The 12627-nt window shown below is 48.8% G+C and overlaps 1 protein-coding gene across 1 annotated transcript; it reads right to left on the reverse strand.

Annotated features, from left to right (window-relative positions):
- Positions 1-133: 133 nt before the first annotated feature.
- Positions 134-7234, reverse strand: LOC104695528 (cytochrome P450 4B1-like). Its single transcript, XM_010409444.4, has 12 exons — positions 6910-7234; positions 5895-6036; positions 5149-5193; positions 4937-5064; positions 4378-4502; positions 4132-4283; positions 3821-3927; positions 3461-3651; positions 3031-3164; positions 2522-2586; positions 1776-1858; positions 134-1056 (listed from the first exon to the last, which is right to left on the reverse strand). Exons 1-12 carry the CDS (start codon positions 7093-7095, stop codon positions 888-890), a joined length of 1527 nt encoding a protein of 508 aa, XP_010407746.3. The 5' UTR covers positions 7096-7234; the 3' UTR covers positions 134-887.
- Between the last annotated feature and the right edge of the window lie 5393 nt (positions 7235-12627).

Here is a 12627-nt window from a genome sequence, read left to right on the forward strand (position 1 = left end):
AGGCTCCTCAGGCTCAACAGGGTGCGTGCAAACAGTGCTTGTGGCTTGACAAAACACTGACAGGGCTGCACCCTCGGGCACAGCCTTTCCTCTGGCCTGCTGTACCCCCAGATGCAAAGGAAGCCAAAGCCATGCTTGGAGATCATCCCCACAAGGCTTTATTCTCATTTCAGAGAGGAGAACAAGGCTGATCACATGCTGTTTCCAGTGTGCCAAGTGCTTCCTCCAGGTTAGCTGGTGACAGGTTTCTGCGCTGGCACCTGACTACCCTCAGCCCAAGGAATTTCAGAGCTGGGGCAGAAAACAACCACAGGCATTCATCTCCATAATGGTGGGCACAGTGCCAGCCCCAGAGCAGGAATCTTTTGGAGGGTGGTGTGTGGGGATGCAGTGAGGCAGCCGGGAGGAGCCCTCCTGCCCTGGCACACCCAGGCTGGAGGCAGGGCAGGGACTGCGCTGGGGCAGCGCCCAGGCTTTAGGCATCCGTGCAAACCATGCCGGGCGTTGGTCACTGCCAAGCCCAAGCGGGGAACTGACAATGGGACAAATCCACAGATGGGTGACAGAAGTCCTGTCAGGGAGCGTATGAGGGCAGGTTGGAGGTGAGGAGATGAGCAGGACATGGAGGACGCCCGTGGAGGTGAAGGATGAGCCACAGCCATGCTGTGGAACACCCTTAGCAGTGCTGCTCCCCCTGCAAGGAGGGGACCTGCACCTGCTGGGTTTGGTGTTTGCAAAGAGCCTCTGGACAGCAGCAGGACAAGGGTTAATATGGGAGAGGTCCAATGTGGCCACTGTGGGTCTGTTTGGCACTCCCCTCTTAAATCTCTGGGTGGAGGGTCTCCCCTGGGAGAGCTCTTGCCCCCCTGCTATGGTACCCCACAGGATCAGAAAATCTTCTTCAAATGCAGGTGTATCCCGTTGCTGGACCTGAGGATGATCTGTGGTACCATTATGGGAAGCTTGGATGGGTCTGGGCGGAGTTCGAAGTGGAGCAGGGTCAAGGCCAGCGCCACCTTCATCTCATTCATGGCAAACTGCTGCCCGATGCAGTTTCTGGGGAGGGGGTGACAAATGCTCCGATTGCTGCCTTCGTCCCTGACCACCCCCAAGCTGGACTCACCCCATGTGTGAGCTGGGGGACTTCCAGCTGCTGCGAGGATGACACCACAGCTTATCTAGTAAGCCCCTGATGAACTCAATTCTGTGGTGGGGTATTGCTATTTTTCTTATTAATAGGCATTGGAAAAAGATACAAGATTGAGAGAACTGGGGCTTATTTCACTAAGAAGTGCAGCCAGGATCCAGACACCTCTAAAAGGTTATTTCTGGCTCTGTGTGGTGGTCCTCTTGCAAGTTACTGAGACCTCAGTATCCTGCATCTGTCTATCGATACAGCATTGGAACCACAGAGAGGTGGGCCCAGCTTGGCTTGGAGGTGCACTCGGATTCACCCTTAAACAAGGGAGCTATGTTCCCACTGCAGGCAAGAGAAAATGTAAACATCTCCACAAAGCCACACAAAAAATGTGTGAAATCCTACCGTGACCACAGAGCTTGGGGTGTGGGAAGTGCTCTGGAGCTGACAGAGCATGGGAATCCCATTACAGGAGATGCTGTAATAGGAAATCCTGTTACAGAAAGCCTGCTTGAGTTGGCCAGGCCAACTTTGCTTGTGGAGACTGAGGGAGGATTAGCTGCAGGGGCTTGACTCTGAGCTAGGTCTCACATGCAAGGCAGCCTGATGGGAAAGAGAGGGCTGAAGGATCTCCCACCTGGATCCAGCAGAGAAAGGCAGGAAAGCATGGGAGTGCCTCTGTGTTGAGTTCTCTGGAGAAAACCTCAGGGGATCATAAACCTGTGGGGGAAACAAAGACCATTTGTTCGGTGTTTGGTCTGATCTGAGTAGCACCAAGGTCTTCCCTGGTCCCCAAGTTAGGGCTGGACATGGCCTCTGCTCTTCCTGGGAGAGCTGCAGATGACAGTCATCTCTCTACAATCCACCGAGTGGATCTTCCCCTTGGAGATATCCAGGTCACCCACCACAATGCCCAAGATGCCTGCAGGTGTTTCCTTATCCATGGCAGTAATGACCAAGTCAGGATCCCTCTGTTCCAGAGATGCCTGATCCTTGTTCTCCAGACAGAGAGACAGCTATGCACCCTGCCTCAAACTTTCCAGTTATTTCTTGATGCCTCTAAAATATCATCTTCAAATCACTCCCCGGCCTGAAGGGCTTGGGGACTTCTCAAACCATTCTAAGTGGGCAGCTGAAAGCAGTCTGGATATCTCTGTGTCACCATGCACAAAGAGACTATTGAACACCCATTCCCAGCACTTTGTCATATTCAAAGCCTTTGGGGTGTTTGGTAACTCAACTGAACTTTGCATTTGGATGTGGACTGTTGGAATGACAAGGGAAAAAAAAACATAGCAAGGAGGCACAGGCTGCCTGGTCCAAGGGGAATGGATGTCTGGGCTCAGAGATCATCTTCCCTTTCCTGTTATAAAGGTGAAATACCTCGGGGTCCTCCCAGACATCCCGGTTCCTGTGAATAGCAAATATGTTCAGTCCAATCTGGCAGCCTGTGAAAGAAAAGGGAGAAAAAGCTGATGACACCTCAGAGTGAAGATGCAGGAGAGGTGTTTTTGGGATTCTCTCCCTCCCTGAGCTCTGCAGCGGCTGTTGCAGGAGATCTGGCAGGGATCTCCCGGAAACCTCACATGGAAAAAAGAATGGCCTTAGAGCTAGGCCCCTTTCTCTCATCAGTGTATCACTTTGACTTGGCCAGGAACAACACTCCACAAGTCCCCTCTGAGCTCTGTGAACACCCCACCACCCTGGAGCATGTCATTGGACTCTGTCTGGCCACCCTTTACGGGCTCGCTGTGGTGGCAAAGCCGTGGTAGCTCCATACAGCCCTTGGGAGAAAGAAGGGAGTCTGGAAGACCCTTCAGCCTCTCCACACACAGCAAGGAAGCCCCGCTTGTCACGGACAGCCACAAGAAAGATGAACAAACTCAACAGACCTGCTGGCAAGCTGCGTCCATCAGGAAATGTGACGGGTTTGGAGAGCTGTCGGGACACACCAGGAACTGGTGGGAACAGGCGCAAGCTCTCCTTGATGCACATCGTGGTGTAGGTCATCTTCCCAAGGTCCTCCCTGAAAGCAGACTTGCTGAGGGTGCACTCAATCCCTTTGTCTATGTCACTGATGAAGATAATAAACAGTACTGGCCCCAGTATGGACCCCTGAGGGATACCACCTGTCACTGATCTGGACATTGAGACATTGACCCCTGCCTGCTGGATGCCACCTTCCAAACAATTCCTCAACCTCTGAACAGTCCACCCATATCTCTCCAATTTAGAGAGAAGGATGTTGTAGGAGACCATGTCAAAAGCCTTAAAGGGTAAGAAAAAGAGTTCAAGATAACGGAATAAGCACTCCTAGCTCACCACTCAATGGTATCTCGATCTCCCAGGATTCCCTGGATCTCCTCCCTGCACCGTTGCTGGTGCTCAGGGTGCAATGACATGCAGTAGAAGAGCCAGGAGATCCCACTGGCCGTGGTATCGTGACCCTCAAACATGAAGGTGTTCACCTCAGCACGCAGGTCCTCATCGGACAATCCAACTCCATTTGCATCCTAATGAAGAGGAGAGCATATAATGCCTAATCACACAGGCCTTTTATTTTTATACCCAAAGGGTTTGAAGGATTTGGTGTCTCTTGTGCTTCCTTTCTTGTGCTGTTGCACCCTCGGTGCCACACGGTTCTGTTCTTTGGCATTTGGTACAATAATTTAAAACATTCACCTTGCTACAAAGCAGAATGTCCAGAAAATCCAGGTGTCTCTTCTTCTGGATCTTTTCAAGTTCCCTCTCATTGGAGAGCAACATCTTTCTTTCTTGTATTACCTGATCTGCACAGAAGAGAGATCAGTTCGGTGCATCCTGCCTCTTCAGAGTACCCTCATGTACCTGACCGCTCGGTCATCAGCTTGGGCTCTTGTTTAATGTGTAACCCTCTGGCCAACGCATACTGCAACCTTGCTCTGAGCCACTCCAGAGACAAGTGGGGGAGAGGTTCAGCTGGGGGACAGGACTGGGGAGAAGGGCAGGAATACCTGTGTGGGTATGGGCCAGCTTGCAGGCATCCTGAAACTCACGGCCTTTGCGAGTCAGGTCGTAGAAGACATCCTTGAAAGAAAAAGTCTGGATTCTTTTGTTCAGGAGGCAGCTCAGGTCATAAACAGCTCTAATGTAATAGTGGGAGTTGCTGTAAGGAGGCCGAGGTTAAAGCTGGTGTTAGCAAAATGAGTGGTGAAACAGGAGCACTTGCTTTGCCAGGGTTTAGAAATTCAGGCACTGACCTCTGAGTCTGACAGTTGGAATTAAAGCTGAAGGCACATTTCATGATGCTGTCTAGTGTCATCAAGCTGACATCTTGAAAGAGCTCCACTGACTTCCTCTCCTTGATACGCTTGTCCCATTTATCCTAGAGGGAGAGACAGGGGTAAGGAGAGACAGACTACCATCTGTGGTCAGGTCAAGTTTTCCCGTCCCTCTTCCCAGATCCACAGTGCTAATTGCTTTCTTTTCTGGAAGCAGAGGCCGTAGTTCATGATATATTCCATTAATCTAATCTAACTCTTCTGTGCATTTCTTTTTCCAGGTGTATCACGTCAAGGTATGAAAGGATATTCTTGCAATGGTTGATTTTATTGGCAAAAAAAGAAAGAATAAGTGGAGAGTCCCAAGGGACACTGAAGGTGAAGGGAGAAATTTCAGAACTTCCAAACTACTCCAAAAGTTCAGTGAAACTCTAGAAATTATCTAAGTGCAGTCTCTTTCTCTCACTCATTCACAGATCTGATTATTTTCACTGTTTCACAGCTGAAATGTAAAAGTAGCAGGAGTGGGGATTCTTACCAGCATCACTTTGACGGAGTCTGACATCAGGGTCACATAAGATTTCAGAACATCATAATGAAAAGCTGGGGTGAGCATCTTCCGGTGCTGGAACCATTTGCTTCCTTCCAAGATCAGCAGCCCCTTCCCTGAAGGCACAAACAGCAAAGGGACAATCAGCTCCTTCAGGCTCTGATCATAGCTCTGACATCCTTACTCTTCTTCTGACTTACCAATCCAGGGAATTAGGAATCTGTAGGGTAGACTAGCCTTGGGATCTGTAAAACAGAGCAGGTATCAGAAATATATGAATAATGAATTCAGCACAACAAAAGAGGAAATTCAGGATAAATTTGCAACGGATTTCACCCTCTAAATCACAAGATGGGATTACTCTCATTTCAAGACATAAAATATTGTACCACCAGAGGTAGCGTTTAAAAGCGGTCATCTACAATTATGATGGCAGTGGACTTGAAAAAACAGAGAAAGAACAAAAAAATGTGTGTGGAAAAGAAACAGCCACGGCAAATTTAAAAACTGAGAACAATGGATGGGAGTTACTGGGGATGGCCCCGTATTTAACACTCACATGCTCCACAGAAGGGAGCAGAGGAGAAAACTTAAGATGCTTTCTGAGAGCCATTGCCATGCCAGCTCACCCTTTTTACTGGGTTTACTGGGAAGCACAAATATTGCAGTGGTAGAATCCATAGAAGACAATAAGACAAATGACCCTCAAACTGGGAACTGACAGGAAACTGGAAGGAACAGTGCCCAGGAACCTGGTCACTGTTTTGCACAAGAATACAAACTGCTCCATAAAACCTGGGGCAGGCTGGCAGTTCATGAAGAGGAGCAAAAGAATTGCAATAGCTGTGAAGGAAGCTGGCAGAGGGGATGATTCCAGGTAAGTTTCCCAGTATTTTCTTGGTAGGAAAGCATCAAAGACTTCTCAAAACCAAATGTAGAGACTTACCTGTTCGGCCAAGTACGCTTTTGGCATATTCAGGATGATGGACAACTAGAGAAGGCAAGACTGGTCCAAACCATCTGGGAAAGGCATAGGGATATTCTTCTCCCCATGACACTATCTGATGTAAAAAATTTTCAGAATGTATCTGCAATGAGAATTAATCAGGGATTAATAAAGGCAAAAAAAGAGGGACATGGAAGGGAGAGCAGAGGTTAAACTTGCACTCTCATGGAAAGCACATGCAAGACATTCTCTCTTGGGAAATGAAGGAAGAGTGGGCGGACTCTCCACACAGGGGCTTTTGTGCTGCAGGTGGAGGACAGGATGAGCATTGCAAGGGGACTGTGCACAAGAGGAAAAGCTGCCTGAGCCACCAAATCCCTGCAGCACAAGACAGCTCCACGGAGTGTCCCTTGCTGGGCTGGCTGCAGCTGAGCCACCTTAGGACGGCCCAGGCTCGGAGCAGCTCCGTGTTGCACTTGGGAGTCTACAGCTGGCATGGGCAATGCCAGGATGCCTGGTGGACAGGCCAGGCAGACCAAGGCTATCACACCCCTGTTCCTAATTTCAGCAGTGCAAGGTGGGCATGCAGGGTGAAAGCAAAACATCTTCACCATAAAATGATGGAAATGGGCTGCATTAAAATGCCCTGCTTTTGTGGCCGTCTTCTTCAGTGGCTATAGGGCAAGGCACTCCTACTGGTAGAAGGTTTCATGTAACAAAGAGACGTTTTATGGTTGCTCATACTCAAAGAACTTCATGGAAGTTCCATAACTCTATGTTTGAGGGCATGATTGAAAAGAGCATGACTCTTTTTTGCCAAATGATGTACACCTCATATCCAGCACCCTTTCCTCTTGCCCTGCAGAAGTCTTGGCACTCCTTCTGCAGAGGTCCTCTCCTGAAGGAAGACACAGGAGCAGGGGACACACACATCCCATGCAGTCCTTCTCATCCTGACTGATACCTTGCACAGTTGGGATAAACCCACCCCGGCTGAGCCCAGCTCACTCCTTACCAGGTGATTGTGGCCATAGAGCCAGTGTTTTGGGGGGCCAGGGAATGCCTCCAGAGCTTTGGTGAGTTTCTTCCTCTCCCGGTAGAACTGGAGCACCTTCAGCAGCACAAAGATTACACCAAGCAGCACAGACAGCTGCAGGACGACAGCAGAAGGTCTGGCTATGTTGTCCAGCAGAGATGCCATGCTGGTCCGGGACACTGCCTTCTCCTGCCTGTTTCTCACCTGCTGCTCTCACACCTGAGCCAGGTGGGGAGCTCAGTGCAGGTAAAAATCCTCTCCCTCCTCCTCTGCAGGAGCGGAGTCTGGCGAAATGGAGCTGACAGCAATTTATAGCTGCTGGAACATCATGGCAAACACTGCGTCAGCTCAGCCAGCAGCCTGTGCTCCCACTCGCCCTTTGACCTGCTTTCTGCAGCCTGCCCCTGCAACCTGGATAACAGACAGCCTCTGAATCTTTCCTGCTTTCTCTGAAGTCCCAGCAGCGCTGTCACACACTCACAGTCCTCCATGCCCAGGTGGACAAAGACAGAGGAGGAAGGAGGTGAGATGTAGGCAGGCTGGGGCTCTAGTTGAGCTCTGTGCTGTCCTCAGACAGTTCAGGTATAGAAGCCATCCATCTGCCCGCATGAGGTGAGGAACACAAAGGCCACCTCTTCCCAATGAGCTGCGCATGGATTCAGCCACCTTCATCTGTAAAAGCAGCGCTCTGGGTGACTGCAGCATCACCCAGCACTGCTGGGCTGTAATCGAGAGAATGGACATAACTCCAGCAGCTCACAAGGGATGTGGCCCTACTCCCCGAGGGCTCCTGCCACAGAGAAGGCAGGAGACAAAACTGCAGTCCAGAGGAATTACCACGGCCAGTAGATGAGACAAGGAGAGGAAATGCTGCAGAGCAGTGAAGTGAGCGGCATCAAGGTGGAGAGCACATGATGGGGAGGTGTGATGGAAGGTCATGTTCCCTCTACAGTGCTGGTGAGCCCTCCTTCCTCTGTCCACATGGCATCTCACCTTCTCCAAAAAAGGCTCTGTATCACTGCATTTACCTCTCTATTGAAGTGATTGGTTAGGGCCCAGGTAGGACCCTCCTAGGAATCCCTGTGCAGATCCTGCTGGTTACCTGGACTCACATCCCATAAGCCCAGAAACCTGGAATGGCAATGTGGAGCTGGTGGAGAACTGGGACTGGAAGCATATGTGTGTGGGTGACTTCCAGGCATATTGTGAAAAGGAGGATCCCCAGATGGGCTGAAGTAATGTCCCATTTGTGTCTTGGGATATTATGAGGATAAATGGGTTATCATTTGTGGAGGCTGATAGTCTGATAGGATACAACATAGGGGCTGCTGAACTTTGTGAGTGCTTCTCTTCAATGTAACACATCTCTGAGACACAGGACTTCTGATGTTTGGGCACTTTCCTTTAGTTTTTAGTCTAAAATATGCCATGTCCCACTTTTTCTGCCTGTAGAGTCATTTTGTTGATAAAACATACTGTTTATCTGATGTTCAGTGTCACTGCCTTGGAGAACATCCCTGGTAGGCACTACACTGAGCAGCATTACCTTTTCACACACTTGGCCATCTTCATGAAAATTAGTGTTTCTTGTTATACTGAGCCAGCTGGATCTGTGTGAAAGTTCAGGGGAGAGTTAAAGGTTGATCTTTAAGAGGCAGAAAGCTGCAATCTGCCGGGTTAGGTATTTCTTAGGGAGGGCTTTGGTGGTAGCCAGAGCATGAGGGACCCAGTTTGCCGTGACAAACTCTCACGTGAAGACCTGCAGCAAATTCCTAAATCTAATGATGTTGTGTAGTTGGGTCTCTTGCAAGGTCTGCACAAGGAAAACAGGGAGGTCTGATGTTTGAGCCTTTGTTCATTGCCAATGGAGCTGTCTGGAATTTCCTGTGGCACCTATCCCATTGCCAGACTGACCAATCTGGATTTGGCTGGCACCTTTCAGTAATGATGTAAAAAATAAGTCATAAATACCCCCAAACCCACAAGTGGAGGGGACAGGCCAGTGGATGGAGTTTCTGGTGCAGCCACAGATGAAACTTTTATAACAACCCAGAAATTCTCAGTGGTGACAAAGTCCCTGGACAGTTGGTTTGACCATGAACAAGGTCAATTTTTACCAAACTGGCTCCCTTATAGTTATAAAATAACCAATAACAACTGTTGAGCCCAAAGCCAAAGCTTATGGGTTGTCGTGAAGGTCAAGTGAGATGTCAAGTGCTGAGCTGATACGGAGGGAACATAAGGGACAGAGTGGCTAAACCCACATTTATGGGGATTTGGAGCAAGAATCTGAGCTTGGGTGATAGCAAAACTGGGTGCTTAACCCAGCCTCCAGCCTCTGCATTCTATATTTCACTGGTGGAGGGGAGAGAAAAGCCTTTCTCCTGTATTTCAGAGGTTTCACAGCAAGAGGGGCCATGAACACTCACAGCCTGGGGAAGATAACTCAGACGGTTTTGCAGGGAAAGAAATCATGAAAGTTCAAAAGGAAAAGTGAAGTTGCTGCAGAGCTGCAAGCGGAGAAAAGTGAAAAGGGACAGTACTGGTTTGATCATTGTAAGGGCCTGGGACAAGGCCAGAACGATCTGTTAGCACCAGAAGAATCTACAGCTCTGGAGGAATCCAGAAGAAGATCCCAGCATGAAAAAGCAGGTACAAGGGTCTTCTGATAGCCACAGCAGTCTGGGGGGGCTGGCAGGGGGACCAGAAGCTTGGCTTGACCTTCTGGACATTTGAGACTGGTGAAACTGCAGTTGGGTGTTAAAGGACACTTGGAAGGCTGTCAAACGTTTGCAGAGAGCCTCTGGAGGGCTGGCTCGATGCTGCAGATGTTCACGTGATGGCAATGGGGCCACAACAGGTCAGGCCACCAACATAAAACAACCCACTTACACTGAAAAATTTCCATCCCATACCCCAACCACAGACACAGCAGGCTGTGAAATTTGGGAATTTTTTTTCTTTCTGGGTCTTGTGAATTTCTCCGCTTACTTTAGACACCTAAGCAGAAGAAGGAGAGGCTCTTCCTCACTGATTTAACTCACACTGTTGGAATTCATTGCAGAAGAACTGGTTTACTGAGCAGGTGAAATTTAGGTGGCAATTGGGTACTTTGCCCCAGAGTGTGATCTTGCAGCAGCTGCTTTCCCTGGTTGTGCCTGTGTTTATTCAGATAGGAGGAAGAGTCCAGGCCCATCTGTCCCTGTGTGTTCCTGCAGCACTCAGTGATGACAGATGAAATGTAACAGTAATGCCAAAAAAAATAATAACATTTCAAGCTTCCAAACACATGATAGATGAGAAAATCATGGCAAGAGCCCAGCAAGTGCTGCAGAGTAATGCAAGCTGCCTGGATCCCATCTGACCACACGTCTCAAGGATGAATGTATATCTGGAAGCATTTAATACAGCTGTCCTACAAATATGTTGCAATATTTACTTAATTTACAGGCTGCTTCCAGTGTAAAATCCCAGCGGAGTTTAGATGGAAATTGCTGGTGCCATCTGACAGTGAATTTTCCTGGAGAGCAGCGTGGGTCCTGTGCAGGGACAGCATTCCCGGTGCTGCAAGCCAGCTGCTCTCCCTGCTGGTCCTGCTGCTTCCAACATGCCTGGAAGCATCTGAAAAAGTGCCACCACTGAACTGAGATGGACAGACACCCTTCACGTGACAGGGATGCGGCTGCACAGTGCTGGTGACAGTCTGTGGGGAAAGGAGTAATTGTGAGGGAGTAGGTGGCACCTTTGCCCTGCTGCTGCTGAAAAACCAAGCTGCAATGAGAGAAATCCAGGCTGGTTTTAACTGAAACAAAGACTTAACCCTTGCTGCACCTCACACAGCCCCTCCCGTGAGTTCTTGTTAAAATAGTTATCTGAAGGTCTGAATCCTTCAGACAGTCCAAGGTCAGCCCATCATCTTTGCAATTACCCTTTCTGCAGAAAGTAGGGAAGGATTAAAGAATGAGGTAAGCTCTCTGCAGCTGGTCCTTGACTGTCCTTAATGCTGTGAGCAGTACATCCCACGTGACCAGGTCTTTTTATTATTACCTTGTCTCTAATACCCAGGAGGGGAAAGGCAACTGGGGGGAATTGCTCTCAGGAATCACATTCTGGAAAGATCTGGCTCACTCTGGCCCTGGGGCACAGTAGCTCCTGTTGCAGCCTCAGGCCCACTCTCCAGTTCAGAAGCAGAGCAGACATGGAAGATCTGTGATGTGAGACGGTGCAGGATGTGGGATGATGCAGGATGCAGGACATAGGATGTGGGATGAGAGATGCAAGATGTGGGATGATGCAGGATGCAGGATACGGGATGTGGGATGCAGGATGTGGGATTCAGGCTGGCCAGCCTGGCATGGAGAGCTGGCCTGGCATGAGGTGCTGGCCCATGTGGCTCAGGGAAGTTGGGAGCTGGGCTGCCATGTGTGGGGTTATTTGGAAGAGTGTCTCCAGTTCCTAGCCTCAGGGGGTGACAGCACCAAGGAGAGATTTGTGAACAGGTCTTGTGCTGGGTTTGGGTGGCTACAAGGGGAACCAGGCTCTGCTCCCTTCTCATGCAAAGAAGCCACAAGCACAACACAGAGAGGATGGTGAGAATGCTGCAGAGCATCTTCCCTTTTCCTCTTCACATTTGAAGAGGCAGATTTTTAGTGAATCCTAGAAGTCACAAGGGGGACAATGGCTGAACAGGATGAAGACAGGAACAGTCAGGCTTTTCCATCCCAGGGCCCGGAACATTCGTGTGTTTCCAGCTGGGAAAGCAGCAGTGCAGCTTTTCCTGTACTCCCAATTCAGTCCACTCACAGAAACCAAGCCAGAGGTAACCTGCCCCAGCCTTACACCACATCCATTACCTCCTTTGGGCTTCTGGAGTACCCAGTAAAACCAGTCACCAACTTCTAAAACGTCTGCAGATTCCCCAGATAACCTATGTCAGGGCTTTAGAAATCTTAGGGAGTGCTTGATGTTACGTAATCTGTATCTACCCAAATGCAACTTAGCAGCTGCCATTTATTTAGACGAGGACTGTTATGTCAAGCTCCCCTAGTTTTATCCCCTTTAACCTACTCTCCTTCAGTGGGTACACCATGATTTCAGCCTTTGCTCTTGCTCATTAGGTGCTCGTGCTTTAATCTTTCACATTGGAATGCCAAGGTCCATCCACTCCTCTTTAGATGGCATTTTTTTCAAATCTTGTCTTTAAAAGAAAATTGCATCCAATACAGAGATATATGTAATTTATTCTGGTAATTTCAGTTATTTTGATTAAAAATTTTCTCATTTTGCACTTTAGAGTATGCAAGCTTGGAGTAGATGCCGTTGCTTTTATACTTAAATCTCCAAACAGGGTTGAAGGACACTGTCTCATTTCATTTGCTGAAAGAGAAGCAAGTGAAAAATTTTTGAGAAATATTTGTGTTTATGCATCCAAGTATGATGTTTGCTGTGATTGCAACAGCAGGATATTATTGATTATTATTACCTTTTCTGTCTCTCTGAATACCCACTGGAGAGATTGCTGCCTGTCAGTCATTTCCTCTCTTGTCTTTGTGCAATGTCTGTGCCTGCTCTTATGTTTCAGACTTGCATCCCATTCACTGCCGCAGTTTTTCAATTTATCGAGATAATTTTGCATCCTGATATGGCCCTGCAAAGAGCTTGTGGTGTCTCATAGTTTTGTAACTTTTTACATTTTGT

Source organism: Corvus cornix, chromosome 8, assembly GCF_000738735.6.
Source record: "Corvus cornix cornix isolate S_Up_H32 chromosome 8, ASM73873v5, whole genome shotgun sequence".
Lineage (NCBI taxonomy): Eukaryota > Metazoa > Chordata > Aves > Passeriformes > Corvidae > Corvus > Corvus cornix.

Excerpts from the sequence above, each read along its gene's own strand:
- LOC104695528 (XM_010409444.4), bottom strand. The coding sequence starts at position 7,095 with ATGGCATCTCTGCTGGACAACATAGCCAGACCTTCTGCTGTCGTCCTG. Across the intron at positions 5,065-5,148 it reads ATTCCTAATTCCCTGGATTG|GGAAGGGGCTGCTGATCTTG; the intron begins GTAAGTCAGAAG and ends TTGTGCCTTCAG. Across the intron at positions 1,057-1,775 it reads CCTTTCTCTGCTGGATCCAG|AAACTGCATCGGGCAGCAGT; the intron begins GTGGGAGATCCT and ends CCCCCTCCCCAG.